The 18,978-nt window shown below is 55.9% G+C and overlaps 1 protein-coding gene across 1 annotated transcript in view; it reads right to left on the bottom strand.

Annotated features, from left to right (window-relative positions):
* Positions 1-18,978, bottom strand: part of LOC116798423 (receptor-type tyrosine-protein phosphatase V-like) — a 34,058-nt gene continuing 15,080 nt past the window's right edge. The window contains exons 16-39 of the mRNA XM_032710866.1: positions 18,393-18,665; positions 17,102-17,371; positions 16,358-16,636; positions 15,988-16,126; positions 15,676-15,873; positions 13,412-13,479; positions 12,934-13,060; positions 12,619-12,666; positions 12,099-12,192; positions 11,198-11,288; positions 10,649-10,725; positions 9,698-9,832; positions 9,041-9,163; positions 8,428-8,588; positions 7,929-8,064; positions 7,285-7,364; positions 6,473-6,560; positions 5,904-5,994; positions 5,176-5,252; positions 4,708-4,842; positions 4,089-4,211; positions 3,431-3,588; positions 2,833-2,968; positions 1-577 (exon numbers count right to left, since the gene is read on the bottom strand). Coding sequence (XP_032566757.1) covers positions 518-577; positions 2,833-2,968; positions 3,431-3,588; positions 4,089-4,211; positions 4,708-4,842; positions 5,176-5,252; positions 5,904-5,994; positions 6,473-6,560; positions 7,285-7,364; positions 7,929-8,064; positions 8,428-8,588; positions 9,041-9,163; positions 9,698-9,832; positions 10,649-10,725; positions 11,198-11,288; positions 12,099-12,192; positions 12,619-12,666; positions 12,934-13,060; positions 13,412-13,479; positions 15,676-15,873; positions 15,988-16,126; positions 16,358-16,636; positions 17,102-17,371; positions 18,393-18,665 — 3,167 coding nt within the window. The 3' untranslated portion in view covers positions 1-517. The remainder of the gene's footprint in view (positions 578-2,832; positions 2,969-3,430; positions 3,589-4,088; positions 4,212-4,707; positions 4,843-5,175; positions 5,253-5,903; positions 5,995-6,472; positions 6,561-7,284; positions 7,365-7,928; positions 8,065-8,427; positions 8,589-9,040; positions 9,164-9,697; positions 9,833-10,648; positions 10,726-11,197; positions 11,289-12,098; positions 12,193-12,618; positions 12,667-12,933; positions 13,061-13,411; positions 13,480-15,675; positions 15,874-15,987; positions 16,127-16,357; positions 16,637-17,101; positions 17,372-18,392; positions 18,666-18,978) is intronic.

The following is an 18,978-nucleotide window of genomic DNA, read 5'->3' as shown; positions in this document are numbered from 1 at the left end:
TTAGGAGCACACGCTTTCCTAGGGCTGTTTATTGTTTGTACCTAAGACCGTTCCATCAGCCAAGACAAGCCGGGTCCCACAGTGCTCTGTCCACAGCACATCGAGACCCTGACACACTGGTGCCCGTGGGCACATGGAGACCACAGTGCTCCGTGCTCCTGTTGGACCTCGGGGGCACCACAGAGCCCCACAGCTGCCGTGTGAACTGCAGGGGGGTTAGCAAACCTTCCAGGCACCAGGAATCCTGGAGATGTCCAAAGCAGGAGAGCATCCTGCCCAGCCCCTTGCTGTGTCTGCACCGAGGGGCCGTGGCAGTGTGTGGCACTGTCTGTCTGTCCAGAAGGCCCCGTGTCGCTGCTCACATCACGTGGGGTGAGTTGGTGACAGTGCCAGGGTAGGTCACTGCTCGCTGCAGGGCTCACTCTGTGCCAGGAGTCCCACAGGGCTCTCACCCCAGCTCCATCCAGGGCCCCAGAGAGGGGGAGGGCAGGATCGTGCCGGGAAGGGCCGAGCAGTGTTAGGGCTGGTTCTGAGTGATGATGTCCTGGATGCAGGAGTACAGGAACATGTACTGGTCCTGCAAGAGACAAAGGGGAGTCAGAGTCAGCTTTCTGACAGAGACCTCCTGCTCACAGACTAACTCTGCAGTTTGCCTTAAAAAATCCTAATGAAGGAGCAGTGTTTGATAGCAGAGCAGGATTTGCTCTCCCAAGTGGTCCATGATGGTCCTGTGCCACTGCTGTTGCCCAGAAAGGAAGAATCAAGCCTGTTGCACCATGTTGGTTTCCCCCTGCTTCATCCCCCCATGATGGAGCTGAGAGGAACACCCCATCCGAGATGGGGAGGAACAATCCAAGTGCCCCAGTGGCTTTTGGATGTGCTCTGGTTGCATCCAAAACAAAAGCAAAGAGCAACTCCAGTGATGCTGCTGAGCATGGAGTTGGATGAAGTGCATGGGGTTCAGTCCCAAGGCTGCAAGGGAAGTACTCCTGGAGCAGGAGTTTCCCTTGGTGTAGTCCCAGCATACCTGAGTCAGGTGCTGAGAGTGGATGAGGGCAGATGCTTGCAGGCTCTCAGAGGTACACAAAAAGATCTGTGTGGTTTTAGCCCAGTTGCATTGTTTGTCTCTTTTTAAGATCACCAAAATGATCTATCCATTCCAAATGTGGCTTCAGAGGTCTCAAGTCCCCTGTGGGTTTGAAATGAAGTTCTGCCCAAATGCCAGGCTGCTCCAAAATGACAGCAGGCTACAAACACCCAGGACTGACCAGGCAGGCTCTGAGGAAGGCGAGATGTGGGGAAGGTGAATGAAGCTGTATTCAGGGGACAGAGCTGGAGGGCAGGGCCAGCCAGCAAATGGTGCAGGTTGGAATCACATGGCAGTGGGCAGGGGGGATTAGGGACTCATGGAGGGGCCTCTGAACAGCTGCTAATGCTCTGGCTGAGCCACAAGTCACGAGGAGCCTCCTCCCTGCAGCGGCGGGTTCAGCCCCACGAAGGGCTGGGAACTCCATGTCACACAATGGCTGAGGCTCCAGGTCACCAGAGCATGTTTTCAATGTGCTGGGTCTGATTGTGAAATCTGCAGTGACAGCCCAGGGTTGACTTCAGCTCAGGCACACTCAGTGCCTGGCCACATGCAAGAGCACATCCCCCGGGACACGAGCTGTGCTGGAGCTGCTGGTGCTTGGTATCCATGGATTATCCATCAAAGGTTCATCTTCCTCCTTATTTCCCCCCAGAAAAAATCAACTGATGCCCCCGGCACAAGAGCAGCATGCAGCACCAGAGATAAAGGGGTGCTGGCAAGCCCCTGCAGGGATGGAGGAGGCTGGAGGGCAGCCCCGCCGCTCCCCCCGCTGGCCCTGCTGTGATCCGAGTGACCTCTGCTTGAGGAGGTGGGAAGGCAGCTCCTCTGCTGCCCCCCTTCAGCGGGACAGTGGGGTTTGATGGGCACTTGCTGTGCCTTTATGGGCACATTGTGTCCCTGCACGGCCAGACGCTGTGGGAGCACAAAGCAGCTCTGAGGCGAGGGCAGCGGATGCCTTGCCCTCCTCGGGCTCCCGCCATGCACATGGTTCACATTAATTAAGAATGCAATTAGCTTCTTGAAGGAGGCTCTGCAGCTCGGAAGCCGAAGGGAGATCTGGCCCAGTTGTGCTGTGCCCTGTGGGGAGTGTTTCTAGGGATGTGCATGAGCTCATTCAGTGGCTGCAGCAATTGAAGTGCTGTCAGAGGCACTGGTGCCACGGGCACCCGTCAGGAGCTGCACACTGAGGCCTGCAAGGCTGGGCTGCCACGGCACAGCTGTGGCACCATCACAGTGCCATGGCCCACAGGGCACCTGCTTTTGTGGCAGCGTGTCCCACTGTCCCCCTGGCAGGCAGCCCTGGCTGTGACAGCAGGCTCTGGGTCTGGGGGATGTGGCAGGAAAGGCACTGGCCCGGGGGAGAGCCAGCAGGTCCCGGGTCCCCAGGCTGACAGCCACGTCCAGGCACCAAGGGCGAGCAGGCAGGTTTGTCATGTGGGATGACACCAGTGCTCCACACTCCCCAGGATACAATGGGAAGAGTGCCTTGCGTTTACTGTGAGCTCACATAAAATTTAACAGATCTTAACTCCAGAACTGAGAAGATGGAAAACTCTGCCCTGGGAGAAGACAGTGCCCTCAGCAGCCGGCAGAGCCACAGGGTGGGGAGGAAGCATGAAGTAAATCCCTGCCTAAGCTGGACAGGGAGTACCTGGGAGTGGGTAGAATGCCACCAGCTCCAGGCAGGTCAGCACAAAGGCTCTGCTCTGCCCAGCCCTCCACCCCTTCTCCTTCCCACCTACCAGAGTAGGGGTCATGAGGCAGCAGCTTCGGGCCAGCTGGAGGGTCACGCCATAGATGTCCACGATTCTCTCAGCTTTCATCTGGTGCAACAGGCAATCCAGGGAGATCAGTGTCCCTATCTGGCTCATGTCACCACTGCAGGGGACAAGGGAGGGTCACTGATGCCAGGCCAGGCTGAGCTGAACCTCTTTGAAAGAGGGCACCAGTCCAAGGAGACAGTGTTGGCACTGTAGGACTGTGAGCTCTCTCTGTGTGCAAGCAGGTGAGGATGTCAGTGCTGCTGCTTGCAGGATCCCAGCAGTCAGTCCAGGAATGGCCTGGGCACCTCAGCCTGGGAATGCCTGCTCCACCCACACTCACCCCTGGCCCAGCCTTGTTTGCCCTGCCTTGTCCCAGTCCTTGGCAGAACACTGCTCCCTGTGACCTCCCAGGCTCAGAACTTCCCCGGGCTCCCATGGACCTATTCTCAACATGCCCCAAAGCCTCAGGGTCTGTGGTGGAGGGGAAGGCTTGCTGGCACCACACCAAGGAGCTACAAAGCCTGGTAGCTCCCAGTTCAGGGAGGCTGCCCATGGATGGAGGGGTAAGCAGGGGTACCTGCAGTGCAGCAGGAGAGGACTGGTTCTCCTGCGGTGGGGCAGGCACCGTCTGACAGCCGTGAGCAGCTCCACCAGGCTCTGGACATCAGGCTGCTTCTTGCTGCTCCAGAGCGTGTACAGGAACATCTGTACCTGCCTCTCCTTTGCTTTCTTCTCCTGGTGAGACACAAAGAGCTGACATGTCTGTTGGGGAGGGATGGGTGACTTTGGATGCTGAGGGGTTCCAGTTCTCCCATCCTTAGGCTCTCTGATGCTTTCCTGAGCTTACTGCCAGCTTCTCTAAAGCTGTCCAGGCATCTCTGCTGGGGCACTGCCCACCACCCACACAGTGGGTACAGTGACTCTGGCAACCTGTTCTCCTTCCCCATGGCACCCCAACCTGCCCATGGTGCGGGGACTGAGAACTGTGTGGGCCTTTTCAAAGAAGGTCAGAAAGACCTATCAGCAAAGGGTGGGGGAAACCCCTCTCTGGTGCATTTCCTGTGTCCACTCAGTTCTGGATGTTGCAATCCAGACTCACTCCTGCATTTCTGGACTGCTGGCACTCTGCTCTTGCAGCCTGGAGAAGTCCCCACAAACCTTTCAGCCCCTACAGGGCCCTACAGACACACTCCATCCCAGGAGGTGGGAGCCAGGACAGCCCCATGGACACATACGTGCTTCAGTTTGAGCTGGGTGCATCTCCATCCCGAGACAAGCTTCTCTGTGCCACTCTGGATGGTCAGTGTCTTTGTGCAGAGTGAGTCACCTTCCAGGGGCCAGCACGCCTCCCCTTGGACCTGTGTGCAACAGCGAGTTTGGCTTCCAGTGGATGGCCATTGTGTGTCATACCAGTCACTGTCTTAGGGGTCTGTGGTGGGGTTGGACCAAGAGCACCCCCAGCATCTCTCCATCTCAGTTTGTTCTGAGACCAAGGAGTTTTGGGAACACCAGCAGGTTCAGCCAGCTCCTCTGAGAACCCAGGGCTGCCTGGCAGTGGGAACCTGCTCAGACAATGTCTACACCTGGGCTGGGCAGAGCAGGAGCTGCTGCCCTTGGTGCCATGCAGATGCAGCTTGAAGGGCACCAGCCGAGTCCAGGCATGGGGGGCAGGCAGAACCTGTCTCCTGTGACAAGCTGTGGGAGCACCTGGACACAGGAAAGGTCCAGCTTTAGCTAAGCTGGATTTGCACCCAGGCCTCAGGAGGCACTGAAGAGTTCCAGGAGCTATGCTAATTCCAACTCCATTGAACAGATCCCTGCTGGGCCATGGCATAAGTGGGCACAGTGCCTTACCTCCCCCTTGTCCTGCCATAGGAGAAGTGTTAGGATGGTGTGAACATCCTGTTCCCACACCAGGGTCCAGAAATCCTCCATGGTCAGCTTGTCAGGGCCCTGGACAGCCAGATAGTCCCTGCTGGGGTTGCAGCCCTGGGTGGGAAATGGGAATGTCACTCTTCTGCTGGAGAGCATGGCACAGGTGCCTTGTCAGCCCAGGTGACTGCAGGAGAGGCCAGGAAGGGAAGGGAAGCTCAGCGGGTCAGGAGGCAAGAAGAGAGAAGAAAGCACTGAGGGAGGGAAGTGAGGACAGCCCAAACTGGGCAGGTGAGAGAAGACACATTCTCAGTGCCTGCAGTCCTCTCTTGTCCACAGAGGACCACAGTGACCAGTGGAACAGTGCAGGACCCAGCAGGGAGTGGGGACATGGTGAGGATGGGGGACCAAGGCACCAGGGTGGGCACTGCTGGTGGGAGTGTGACTCACCGGGACACGCCACACCTGCAGGAGTCCTGAGGAAGGACTCTGTTCCAGCAGGGAAAACTTCACTCTGGAGCGATCATCTGCAAAATATGTGGGAGCTGGAGGGATCCAGCGCACTCTTGAGCTCAGACAGCTTCTGCAGATTGACTGCAGAAATCCAATGCCCCCTTCACCATTTCTTGGCAAAGGCACTCCCTTCTGCAGTGCTTGTCTCCAGCCGATGAATTTTGGCTCCCAAAAGACAGGTGTCTATCCCAACCTCCTACTCAAAGCCAACACCTGTAGTGCAGTGTCTGAGCCAATGGAAATCTGCCTGTCTCCAAGGATGGAGACCCTGCTCTGGGCCTCTGTTCCACTGTTTGACCACCTTCATGGGAATTCACCATTTCTCCTGCTGAGTTGGATTACCCTTCCAAATCATTCCCTTAACTCTTGTCCCTCCATGGCACACCTCTGAGAAGACTCTCTGTTTTCCCTGTGTCTTCCCACAGGGAGCTGAAATCAGCAATAACATCTCCCCTTTGCCTTCACTCCTCCAGGCTGAGCAAACCTACCTATCCCCATCCCAAACCACGTGTTCCATCCCAAGCACCCCAGTATTCCTCTGGTGGAGTCACCACAGCCTCAAAGTACTTTCTTATGTTGTGGACCACCAGCCCTGCTCCAACCTGGCTCCGCACACGAGGAGGAGGAACAAGAAGGAAGAGGATGCAAGGTGTCATGGCACTTACATGGGAGGATGCTGGAAGAGGGCTGTGTCTGCTGGCTGCCTGAAGGTGGTGATGCAGAGCTGGCTTCTTCTTTGACAACTTCCAGGAGGGTCTGCCAGAGTGAGAGAAAGTGGAGGGAGCAGTGAGTGGGAAGGGTCAGGAGGAGGAGGAACTGGGGACTCCTGAGGACACTTGGACTTGGCACTGGTCATGGCTGCCCATGAAGAAGCCTGAGCAGGGGTGCCATGAGACCACCTCTGGGGTGGGCTGTCAGGTCTGTGCCATGCTGTCAGGAGAGGGCTGCTGGTGTCCAGGTAGGTCCCTACTCAGCATTGGACTGGGAAGGAGTGGGTCATGGACTGACAGTGATCAGTGCAGGACGTGTGAGGGACGTATTGCCTGGGGATGCAATGCTGGGGAGAGGGGACACTGCCAGGACACCCAGGAAACTTGGAAACCGGGGCATGGGACCCACTCAGGAGGCACTTATGGGGTATCCCCCACCCTGACCAGGTGCAATCACTCCCCAGGTTCCCCCAGCACATACAGCCATGGCAGCACTCCCTGTACCTGCCCAGGACAGCTCTCACCTCATACTCCCTCAGGAAGCCCAGGTGGGACTTGGCTGCCTTCTGGGCATAGTGCTGGGCAAAGCTCTTCAGTGGGATGGGGCAGGACCTGGGAAGAGAACCGGGGCATAACAGTGAGGCTGAGCTCACTCAGCAGCACCCAAGCTGTGTCTGCAGCAGCTGGACAGGGCTGTGAGCAGACCTGCACCCCTCAAATGCCAGGGGTCTCCCAGATCCCCAGCCCAGCTGTGGCCCGTGACAACGTGCTCTCCCCCAGACAAAGGTAGGTCTCAGGTGTGGCACAGCCCAGGGCTCATTCCCAAGAGGCAGTAAGGACAAAGACACCCTGTTCTGCATGAGAGAGGAGACAATCTGACCACAAAGATAGGTACATGCCCTTCAGAGGTAGCCCCCAAGACAATGAGGTAGGTGACCAAAGCCATGCCCAGACAGACTGCTCTGTCCTCTTGACCTCCATTAGGAGGGACATCCCAAGGCCACCAGCTGCCATGAGCCTCTCCAGTTTGAACCTATCTCTAGGGCAACCCTGTGGGCTGGGAAGGCAGGGGCTGAGAGAAATGCCTTCCCCAGGACAGCTCTGCAGGTCTTTGGCACTGGCAAAGATCTGGCCCTTTGTTCTGTGCTGGGCTCCCCATGCTGCAGGGAACAACCAGCCCTGTGCTGACTCCACTCAAAACATGGGATGGATGGTTGGGCTTCCCTGTCCTTCCCTTCTGTAGCCAAGGTTCAAGCTGGGGGCTGGATCCCAGCTTGCTGCCTGGAGGGGTCGTGGATTGGGGTGGATAGAGTGGCAAAGAACAGCAAGCCCTTACCTCTCTGTCCCTGATAAACCCAGGAGAGGTTCCTCCAAGATCTTGTCCAGGATACAGCTGTGCAGGAAAATGTACTGGGACTGGAAGGCAAAGGCAGACAGCAACACAGAGCATCACACTACATAGACAGGATGAGAGGGTGTGTATGGCCTGCCTAGTGGGCAGAGGGCTCCTACATTCATGCCCTAAAAGCCCAGGATTTGTGCCCAGAAGGCAGTCTGAGAATCCCATGATCCCGTCAGGTCTCTCTGTCCATTCTGACACCTTGTCCCAGCCTCAAGGACTGGAGGTATGAGACAGACTGGGGAGCATCACAGGCCAACAACATGGTGTGGGTTAAAAATTGCCTGCAAAGGGCCTGATCCTGTTCCTCAGTGTTTTGGGGTGTTTCTGAGCCCCCTGGGAGGTCTCTGAGACTCTGTGGGTCTAGCAGGGCATGAAGCCACTGAAGACCCCCACTCAGCAATTTCCACTCCAGCTGAGCTGCTGCTTAGAGAGGCACCATGACACAGGGACAGGCTGGGGACCAGTCTGGGGGGGCTGTGGCTGGCCAGCAAGCTCATCCAGCTGCCAGCCTGGTGAGCTTCAATGCCATGGAGCGAGGGGCCAGGGGGAAGAGGGAGCAGAGGGAACAGAGGTCTCACCAGCGTCTGAATCATCTGGTACCGGTTCATCCGCAAGGTGTAAACAACACCAAAAATGTCCACCACCTTCTCCTGCTTCATCTGCTGCAGCAGCCGGTCCAGGGCAATGAAGGTGCCAGTGCGGCCCACGCCAGCACTGAAAGAACAGACAGCAAAGCTTGAACATGGCCTGACACCACCCTTCTGGCAGCTAGACACGCTCCCACAGGCTGCTCCCTGGGCACTGTCCGAGCACCCCCAGGCACTGGTCCCAGCACAGTATGGGGCTGAGGAGCCACGCAGGCTGCCCTGGGTTGGTGCTCACAATCTCCATGCCCTGGGGCTCTGGGCAGGCAGCCAGCAGACCTATATTCCCCAGCACCCTGAGCAAGAGACTCCACAGATCAGCTGTGTCTCCCAGGCACTGCTTTCCCTCACAGTTTGTGCATGAGATGGACCCTCATCCGCCCCTGCTCTCCCCCACTGTCCCCTCCCACCACCCCCCGGGACAGAGCCTCACCTGCAGTGCACGAGGGTTGGCCCTGCATCCCTAGTGCTCTGGATGTGCTCCCGGACCAGCTCTCGGAAGGTCATGATGGACGTCGTGGACTCTGGGATCCCGTGGTCGGGCCAGGCTGTGTAGTGCAGGTGGGACACGTATCGCTCTGCCCGGAGACCCTCCTGCAGGGGGGGTGTTGGTGGTGGTGTGGCAGCCCCCCGGGACAGGGGCAGACTCACACCCTGCACCCCTGGGAGCACCTGGGTGCTTGAGGACCACCTGCTCAGCTGCAGGGAACAGCCAGCACCAGGTCTGCTGCACTGCCTGGTGGTTCCTGCTCCCCCACAGCCCCCTGCCACGCTGGGACACATGGAAGTGGGAGGGAGGAGGTCTGCCTTTGACTGCCAGGGAACATGCCCTGGAAGCATGTGGAGAGCAGGGTGACACATGCTGGACACCTCTGTGTCACCCACCTGAAGCAGCAGCCTGCTCTCCAGGGCCTGGGCCTTCTCCGAGCCCCGAAAATGGCAGGGAAAGGAAGTTATGCCACCGCCAATGAGGAGAAATGCCAGCGCCTCCCACGCAAACCCCCAGCCCTGGACAGGTCCCTGTGTCCCCTTGAGTCTGTACTCACGTGCCACAGCTTGAACTCACGCATGGTCCACTCCTCAGAGCTGCTCTGTGTCAGCAGGTGGACCTGCACCTGCCCATAGGAAACCGGGGCGGATTCTGACGGCCAGTAATGATCACAGAGGACCTAGAGCACAGGCAGAACAGGGGCCCAGTGAGGCCAGTGAAGGCCCAGATGACCTTCTGGCTCCCTGGAGTATCTGGAGAGCAGCAGCTGTGCAGGGAGCCAGACAGGTCTTGGGGAGCAGACAGGGCTACTTCCCCTCCCCACCGGGAGTTTTGCATGGCTCTCCCCCACCGCCCCTCTGCTTGGATCTCAGACTCCTCCACAGAAAAGGAGCTGTGCAGATCTCATCATCCCTTGAGATTGAAGGAATGGTCCATGTGAGATGGCTCATCCAGAGGATGTGGCAATTTCAGATTCTGCAGAATATTGAGGGCAATGGGCATGGTCCCAGCTAAGCTCCACTTCTGGCCCCACCTGCCTCAAACTAAGGCTCAGCTGCACAGATGTTCCCCCAAACCTGCCTGTCAGGGAAGCTGTGTGGTCCATGCTCACCTGGAGGCACACTGGAGCAGGGATTTTGTGAAGGCAATGACCCAGCTCTGGGCTCAGCTCACACCCCTGGGCTGGGCTGGGCTGAGGCTGGCACCGACCTACCCGCCCGTTCTCCATGCACACTGTCAGCATGATGATGTTGCAGACATTTTGCTCCCACACCAGCCTCCAGAAGTCCTCTATGGTTTTCTTGAGGGGCCCCTGGGTGGCAATGAACTCCTGCTGGGATGTGTAGCCCTGGGTGAGAGGCAGATAAGAGTAAGAGGAGTTGGCAGGTCACCGAGGCAGGTGGACAGTCAGTGCCTGCCTGGTCTGCTTTTGTGGTTGCCCTTAGTCCACATGGGCACAGTTCCCAGGCAGCTGATCTCAGAAGCAGCTGATTTCACAGAAAGCATGTACTGCCCAGCACATGCTCTCTACACATTTGGGATAAAGAAGTGACCCACACTGCTTCCCTCCAAGCAGTTCCTCATTTTGGCCTAACCAGAGAAAGACAGATCTGGGTCTTCCCTGTGCTTCCCACTCACAGCTGAGGGTAGGGTGAGCATGCAAGGTCTCAGGGTGTTTCTCTGCCCTTGAACACACACATGCTCTGAGGATTCACACACTGGCACATGCATGCTGCGTGCCCTGCCTGTTACCTGGGAACAACTCCCGGATGGGAGGCGAGGGCACAGCTCCGGGGTTGTTCAAATGCAGCTGCACAGACCAGAAGGAGAAAGAGCAGGCAGACACAGGGCAGTAAGCTGGGAGGTGAGGGAAGAGGATAGATAGTCCACAAGAAGAAAGCAGAGAGCCTTGCCAGTCTCCCCACACTCACACCTCTGCGTCACAGCGTTTGTCATCTGACAGGCTCCATCAACTCCTGCTGAAGGGCAACTACACATCTCTGCCTGACCCCCAGCTTCCCAACAGCTGTGCCAGCTGAGCCTTCACCAGCAGCTCGTGCCCACCAGCCCTCACAGAGGAGGGCACTCTGCCTCAACCCAGGTAGAGTTTCTGTGACAGTGCCCCGTGGCCATGTCTCTGTGGGGAAGGTGAGTGGGCACTCACAGGCATGAAGTTGGCATTGATGTAGTCTGAGTGTGGATCCTCCCCCAGCTGGCTCAGCTTGACCCGCGAGTGATCATCTGAAAGAGACCACGCACAGGTGAACCCCCATGGCAGCCCCTCACCAGGACATAACATGGTGGGAGGAGCCCCAGCAGCTCCATCAGGGAGGCTTCGTGCTCGGCCAGGCACCTTCTCCCTAAGAAGGTGAGCACTGCCTGCCAGCTGGGCTGCCAGGGGATCAGAAAGCAGAGCTGGTGTCATGAGGCTCATCAGAGGAGTCGTGGGACACTCATGGACCCCCTTTGGTCTCCAGTTGGGACCCATCCTGAGCAGGGCTCACCCAGCAGCACGCTGGAGGAGCTGGGCAGGATGGGTGGCTCAGCCCTGGCCTAACCATCAAGCCTTGAATCTCCAGAAGGAAAAAGGAACCAAGGCCCATTTCAGAGTCCTTCTGCTTCCAAGCATTGAACCCTGCAGTGATTCAAGGTGAGCCTGCCCTGTGAGCTCCCACCCTGGATGCTGGGGGAGGAGGGAGGAGACAGCACTTACAGGGCAGCACATGGGCATATCTGTTCTTGGAGATGTTTGCTGGTAGTTTCAGCCTCCACCTTCGATTGCTCTTCCCAACTTCCTTCAGCTCCTATAGGACAGGAGAAGGACAAGCACAAATGTTCCCATGGAGAGCTCCTGGTCAGCTCAGCTCCCTGCTCCTGGCCAGAGGATTACCCACAGACAGGGGTAATCCATATGGCCTGTGCACTCTGAGCCATGGTGGCTTTTCCTACGGCATTTTCCAACAGCACTATTTGTATTAAAAGAAAAGCCCAGGAACAAGTACTGGGGGAAAAAAACTTCAGAAATCTACCAAGAAGCTCAAAGGATTTCTGCTGAGCAAACAGAAATATCTTGTGCTGTATCTGCTTCTGCCCCTGTCCTCACTCAGGAGGGCCAGAGAAGGGTGATATGAGGAAGGTTTGAAACCACTGATGGGAATCTGAAAGGTGCTGCAGCATTACAGCCCAGAGCCTGCAGATGCTGACAGTGTGAGCCAGGGAAGGCAGCCCGAGGTGAAGCTCACAGCCTGGCCCTGGAGGTCTGAATGCTGCTCAACCTTCCCTTTGGCTGCAGGCTCTCTTCTATCACTGTCAGGGTGGAACTCACTGCCACCCTGCTCATCCTCACCTCCAGTCAGAGCTGGGGCCCTTTGCCCTGTCCTAGTTTACCTCACACCACAGGCAACATGTGTTTAGACCAGAACTCGAACAAAACAGGTTTTCAGCAAAGGAACTGCCTGATCACTTGGCCAGTCTTTGGCCTCCAAGGCTGCCTCATAGGGTGGCTGGATTGCTAGAGATGGGTGACTGTCCCTGGAGAGGAGCACTCCACGCAGGGCACCCAATAGCATGAGTGGGGAAATCCAGTGTCATCTCTGTGAGGAGTCTCATCTCACCTCAAATTCCTGGAAAAAGGCGTGGTTAGCACTTGCTGTCTTCATCTCATAGTACTGCTTGAAGTTCTGTAGAGGAACTGGCCGGTGGACATTTCTGCAGGAAATTAAGTCCAGAGGAAAACTTGCCTTAGCTACTGGGAAGTGTGGCTGGCCAGTCAGGTGCCACTGAGACAACCCAGCCTTGAGACCTGTGGTACCTGGATGCACACACACAGGGGTGGTTTATAGCCCACATCACTGCCCAGGGGAGTGGGTCCAACAGCTTAAACAGTGGGAAGGGTTTCAGGGTGATGAGGATATTCTTCTGCTGCAGAAGACTCTGGGAGGAGGTTTGGACAATGCACTGACTTTGGAATGGAGCTGGGTAATAAATACTCCATTTGGGAAAGACTGATGTATAAAATAACTGAAGGAGAGGAGGCAGATGGATTTTTCCTGAGTGAAAGCATTAAAAAGGAAGTAGGTGAAGGACTGTGGGGGCTGCAGTGGGGACACACAGACGGCAGACTCCAGCACTCACCTCAAGCTGTAGGTCACCATTTCCTGGGGCAGGCTGCTCTTCTTGGTTCTAGAACCAGAGCACAGGAACTGTTATTTTTCCCTGCAGCGCAGGGATTGATGCCCTGAGGTGGTGTGTGATGCTGGCTCATGGAGCTCATGGCAGGCATGGCTCCCATCTCCCCTCTGCCTTTGGCTTCTGAGCCTGCCAGGCACAAGTCCACCAGCCCACACCTTAAATGTTTTTTAAACCCTGTCCCCACTCTCCTCCTGGCTCGGCAGTGAAGGTTGGGTATCTCAGCCTGCACTCAGCAGGTAAGATACGGCTCATGCTCACCTCTTTGCTCTGAGCTGTTTCCAGTAAACCAAAGCAAAAATAGCTGCAAGTGTTAGGAGAAATCCCACAATGATTCCAGCTATTATTGGCATTGAGAGTGGAGTTGTATCTGCACCAGATCCAGCAGCTGGAATTAAAAAGAGAAGGAAGAGTCAGCAAAGAAGTTTTTTACAATGAATATGGTGAGGCCCTGGCACAAGTCGCCCAGAGAAGCTGTGGTTGCCCCATCCCTGGAAGTGTTGCAGGCCAGGTTGGACAGGGCTTGGAGTGTCCCTGCTCATGGTAGGGGGTGAAACAAGATGAGCTTTAAGGCCCCTTTCAACCCAAACCATTCTGTGATTCTATGATATATGGCTGCATTTATTCTATTTATTATATTTGCTACAGCCTATGAGCTCCCTCTGTCTGGCCACTGTCGGGGTGTTCATTACCTCTAACCTACACAGCCAGGGAGGGAAGATGCCATTCTCTGTCTTACCTGAGAACATGGTGAATGCCACTGCAGGGGCTACTGGGTCATATTTGGTGAAGGCAGCAATGCTGAACCTAGGGCAAAGCAGAGTCCTGTGTCAGGGGCAGCCTGAGCTGAGCACAGCACCCAGCACGCAGCAGGGAGGACTTGGGGGAACGGGACCAGTGCCTCTGTCCTGAAATGCTGAATTGGAAGAAGATGGTTTTCTGTTAGGAATTTAGGGGATGTGTGGAAATGGTCTTTCCTCCCTTTTCTGCCTCTTGAACAAGTTTGTTCCACTTGGGAGAACATGAGAAAATGTCCAGTAAGCACAAATGGAAAGCAGCTCTCCTCCAAAGGGTTGTCTGCAGAGACAAGTGTCTGGTCTCTTCTAGGACACAAATAAGGAAAAACACTTTAGTTCATGTCCACTGATTAACTGGATTGACTGGAAAGAGCTGAGCTCTGTTTGAAACAGGGGCACCCCAGCTGGGAGGACTGACCCAGATCCTTCCTTACACACGCAGAAGTGGCTGGTGTGTCCTCTTCCCTGTGGAGATCTGCCCCTCACCCCTCTCCTGGCAGCGGGCACACCAATCCCCACAGCTCCGTAGAGCTGACTTCCTTCCTAGCAGGTGACTTGCAAGGGCAGGTTTTCTTGTGCCCTAAATGCAAGCAAGGCTTTCAAAGGCAGCTTTGGATTTTAGCAGCCAGCAGTTTGTAGAGCTGAGTGTGGGTCCCCTCTGGCAGCCCCCCGTACCCAGCTGCCAGGGCACTGACCTCCTTGGAAAGTGAGCCTGCAGATGCCATGGCATCAAAGATGAGGGCTTGTGGTTAAAGAACTCACTGAAAGACAGGAAACAAGGATGGAATTTCTGGGTGGGGATGGGCTGCCAGCTTTTCACTGCCCTCGGAATCATCGGGAGAGCAGCACAGTCTACTGAGGATCTTTAGGTACTTATAGATTGAGTGTTGCACGTACTGAAGACATTCAGGTTGGCTATTTAGGATATTTAGGTTGAGTGCTGTTTGTACTGAGGACATTTAGATTGTTTAGGGCAGCCAAACTGAAAACAAACTGTGAAGAGGTGCGAAAGGATCTTGTAGACCTGAGTAACAGGACAGTTAAGCACATGTTATTGAATTACAGTAGGTGGACTAATGACAGCCTGATGGCCCTGAATGAGCTGCTCACCGGGAGGTCCGTGTTGGAGTGAAAACTGGGAAGCAGGGAGGGCAGGTACAGAGCCTGAGCCTGGCTCGGCAGTGCCCGGGTGTGGAGGGGTGTCCTGGTGTGGTTGTGCTGTTGTTAAAGTCCCCTCGAGGCTGTTTACAGACCTCGGTCTGAGACTTGTGCCCTGCTGTCCCCTCTCCAACCCCAGCTGTCCCCTCTCTATCCCCCCAGACTTGAGGCTGATGGGTGAAGCAGTAAATTCTGCCCACTCACCACAAAACTTATGGTTAGATTTAATTCTGCCTGTACTCCCGGAGGGAAAGGGAAGCTCTCTCATGCACATGCTGTCTCACAGATTTTCACTCTCTTTTCCCAACCCTCTCAGTGACCTGTCAGCCACCCTTGCTGCAAGTTTCTTTAAACTGAAATGGGACAACCTTCCTGATTCTGGGGGATCAGAGAAATGCCTACCACTTGATGAAACTGTGAGCTGCTAAATTAATGGGACTGGCTAAAGATATCATTCTTTGTTAACAGTAGAAAACCTGATTTAAAATCAAATGTTTAAAGGTACCCTATAACAAAATATGTACCTTCATGTTCCTGGATTCTATTTAGTGTCAAATAAGACTCTGAATTTATGACTATTGGGATCCATGTGTGTGTCTCATGGGGAACTTGGACCTTAGCCTGAGCATTTTCTACCCCTAACCCCTGAGCCCCTCGCTGAGTAGGCACCACTCAAACTACTGTTTCTGAATTGGTTTTATTTTTGTGCCACCTGCACCTGGCTCTGAGTCAGAGACAAAAATCCTACAAAGACCAACATCCGGTTTAGTTCCTACCCTGAGGGTGGACATCCTCCCAGCTCCCGAGGTAACACACACAGTCCTTGGCAGCTTCAGCTCTCCCTCTCCCTGCCCACCACACTGCCTAATATTCCCTGCAGGCCAGCCCCTGCCTCCCTCAAACGCTCCTTGGCGGAACAGCCCCTGGGGATCTGAGGGGTACAAGGGTGAGGTGACATGGAGTTTGCTGGTGGCACCTTGCAGGGACACGTGCAGTCCCTTTTCTCCTCCAGCCCCTTCCCCTCAGGAGGGATGCTGACATCTCTCACCTGTACTGTTTGTCGGCTTTCAGCTTCCCATTGCACGTTGCCCTGGACTGGCCGCACTCCTCTGTTCCCACTGGCACTCGCCAGGTCTCAAGGGAGCTCCTCTGGTGGAAGGGATTGGGTATGAGCACTGCCAGGTAGGAGTCCTCTGTCCCATAATAGTGGTCATACCATGTGCTGGACATGATCTCCTGGGTGGGCCTCAGGCACTGGGGAAGAATGTACAAGGCGACAGTGGCAGTCCCAAAGTGACATCTGGGGAACCAGCTACCCTCCAGGGAGACACTGGGAGCAGACTGGGACGTGCAGGGACACTTACATGAGTCATTAGTGGTAGCAATGACACCATAATACTCGATCTGGCCATTCTCCTCACTGAACAGGTCGGATGAAATGATAACTGTGGAGCTGGACTCCACCTGGAAGACGTCTGCACGCAGGGGTGGGGGCAAGGCTGGAAGAGGAACCAGCAAGCACTGCCTGTTAGTGTGGCCCTGCTCCCACAGTCCCACCACACATTCCTCAGCCTGTGACTGGTCCCAGCAGCGCTGCCAGAGCCCTGGCCCACTGCAGGTCAGTGCAGGACCATGTGGGGCTCACAGGCACCTGAAAGAGTCCCCAGTAGCAACACTGGGTGTCTTCTCCTGGGGTCTGTGGCAAGGTTGTGGGAAAGCAGGAGACTCACCCTCCACTGCTGTGCTGCATAGCAGAGTCACAGCCTGGCTCCTCAGTGTGTTCATGCCCACAGCACTCAAAATGATTTGGTAGGAGGAGTTTGGCTCCAGCCCCTCCAAACTGGCCTCATTCACAGGGATGCTCATGATGTACTTGGAGGTGGGAGGTCCATCAGACAGTCTCTCTGTCACCACCTCATAAGCCTCCACATCTCCAGGAGAGCTTGTCCAGTTCAAGTAAAGGCTCCTTGACTGTGGTAGGCATTGCACATCCTCCACGGGGTTTGGCTCTGCAGAGGAGATAGGGCAGGCTCTGCACTCACTGCATCAGAGGAATCCCAACTTCTACCCCTGTCTCAGCCTGGACCCGCACTGGTATCTGCTCCTGAGGTCAGTGAGAAAGTAGAGCTGGACAGCTGTGACCTGGGAGCCACAGCATTGTCCTGCTGTGCCATGGGCCACAGGACAATGGGAATGGGCCAGGGCCTGAGCTGGTGTCTTACAGGAGAAGTCAACCAGCGGAGATCTCTGCAGAGTCCCTTTGCTTCACAGGAGATGGGAGATATCTGTCATGGGGCTAGCTGAGAGAACCGATGGCTACCAGAGGGTCACATTGCTGGCTTTCCTTATCTCCCACAATAAACACTTGCCATGCCTCTGTTGACACCCAAGGGCTGATCCAGTCTTGAGGCCACTCACATGTTTCTGCCCCTTCCAGCCCGCCCTGCTCCCTCCCCGTGGCAGTGTGTACCCACCTATTGGCACTGCCAAGGACTTGGTGCTGCTCCAGTACGGCCCAGCCACGCAGCTCAAGGACACAGAGTAGTTCCTGCCTGGGATCAGCCCCTGGAGGAGCTGTTGGACTTGCCCTCTGCCCAGGGAGTGCCGCCAGGGCAGAGAGCTGTTCCGGGGGTCCCGCAGCCACAGCTGGCACTCGTCCTGCTGTCCAGAGACACTGCCCCAGGAGATAAGCATCGTGTTGTTCCCTTCAGCCACCGCTGAGAGATTTTTGGGAACTGAGGGGGCTACAACAAAAAACACACCAACGAGAGTTACTGGCATGCATGTGCTCCCTTCCATCCTACAGAGGCACAAGCAGGAGATGGGTGACACACAAGGAGACTCCACATGTTCAGTGATAACATTCCTGCTGCTGCTGGTTGCCAGAAATGAGCTTTAAATGGCAGCTGGAGGACATGCAGAGTGAGGAGTGTGAGGGGATGGGTTCTTCCTCTAGCTAATGAGCAAGTTTCATTAGAGACCTGCCCAAAGGGCTCTGCACATGACTTCCAGCACCCTGCTGGGGGATGGCTGAGTGTGGGAGCAGGGACCGCTGGATTCCCCAAGCAGAGTGCAAGGACTGTGGGGACAAGCACATGAAAAGGCTTATTGTGCTTATCTGCAATTTCCACATTCCTTAAAAACAAAAAAAAAGCCCATCCTCCCCTTATTCCCTATGCCAGGAATTTTCTGACTGCCTGGGGGAACAGCAGTGGGGATGGTGGGGTGTATCCCCCTGGCTTAGGTCTCGTGGTCTCCCAGGCTGTGGGTGTCATCTACCAGAGCAGCTCTACTGCAATGGGATCCCATGCTTTTGTTCCGCCACCCATTCCTGGAGGAGCCAGCAGGGCCACAGCCCAGAGTCTGCCTCCTGAAACAGCAGTTGTGGCTGCCAGGCTCTCCTACAGCCAGCAGCACTGCCTGGCTCTCCCCTCCACCAGGGGCTTGCCCAGCCCATGATCCCATTGCTGTGGTGGTACATCCCACCCCACCCCATGCCATGCCATGCCATGCTGTCCCATCACTGGAAATATTGACAATCAGGTCAGATAGTGCTTTGAGCAACCTGATCTAGTTGAAGATGGGGGGGTTGGACTAGATGGCCTTTAGAAGGTCCCTTCCAACCCAAACCATTCACTGATCCTACAGCTCCCAGGCAGCTGTCCTGGTCATGTCCCTGCCCCTTCCCACTCCAGGTGCTGAGCCCACCCAGCTGGGAAGGCTGAGCCTTGTGCATGACTCAGGACCTGCAGCTCTGGCACTTACTTGTCCAGTCACTGATGTTCCCCGCGGACGCTGTGTAGGGCCCTGCCACAGACACCACTTCCAGCAGGTATTTGTGTCCTGGAGCCAGGCCAGAGAAGGTGAACTTGCTGGTGCCTTTCCCAACAGAGACATTGGCTGCCAAAACACCTGATCCTGAATGATACAGGAGGAGCCTGTAACTGTCTTGTCCTTGGGGTTCAGCTCGCCAGGACGCGCTCAGCCTGTTGGGATACCCCTGGTTCGTCATGTACACGTTACGGGGTGCCAGGGGGTCTGGAGAGACAGGATGGAGACATGTCAACAAAGGGCCTGAGGACATTGCCTGGGTCTCTTGGCAGTGCCATCAGAAGGGATGTGCCACACTGGACAGGGCATTTAGCCTCGGCTGTGTGGCTGCACCCACCAGCCTGGAGGCAGCTCAAAGCTTCTGCAGGTTTCTCTGTGCCTGCCTGATCAGGCTGAGGAGGGAACACACAGCCAGCTACAGGAGTGGGGAAGGTGAATGCCCTGTCTGATGCTCCCTTCTTTGTGGCTCTCCCCTGAAGCGTGGCTCTGGAGCTCCAGCTGCCTTCCCCCAGGCTGCTGG

The sequence above is a fragment of the Chiroxiphia lanceolata genome, chromosome 25, assembly GCF_009829145.1.
Source record: "Chiroxiphia lanceolata isolate bChiLan1 chromosome 25, bChiLan1.pri, whole genome shotgun sequence".
Lineage (NCBI taxonomy): Eukaryota > Metazoa > Chordata > Aves > Passeriformes > Pipridae > Chiroxiphia > Chiroxiphia lanceolata.
This window is presented reverse-complemented; position numbering and strand designations above follow the sequence as displayed.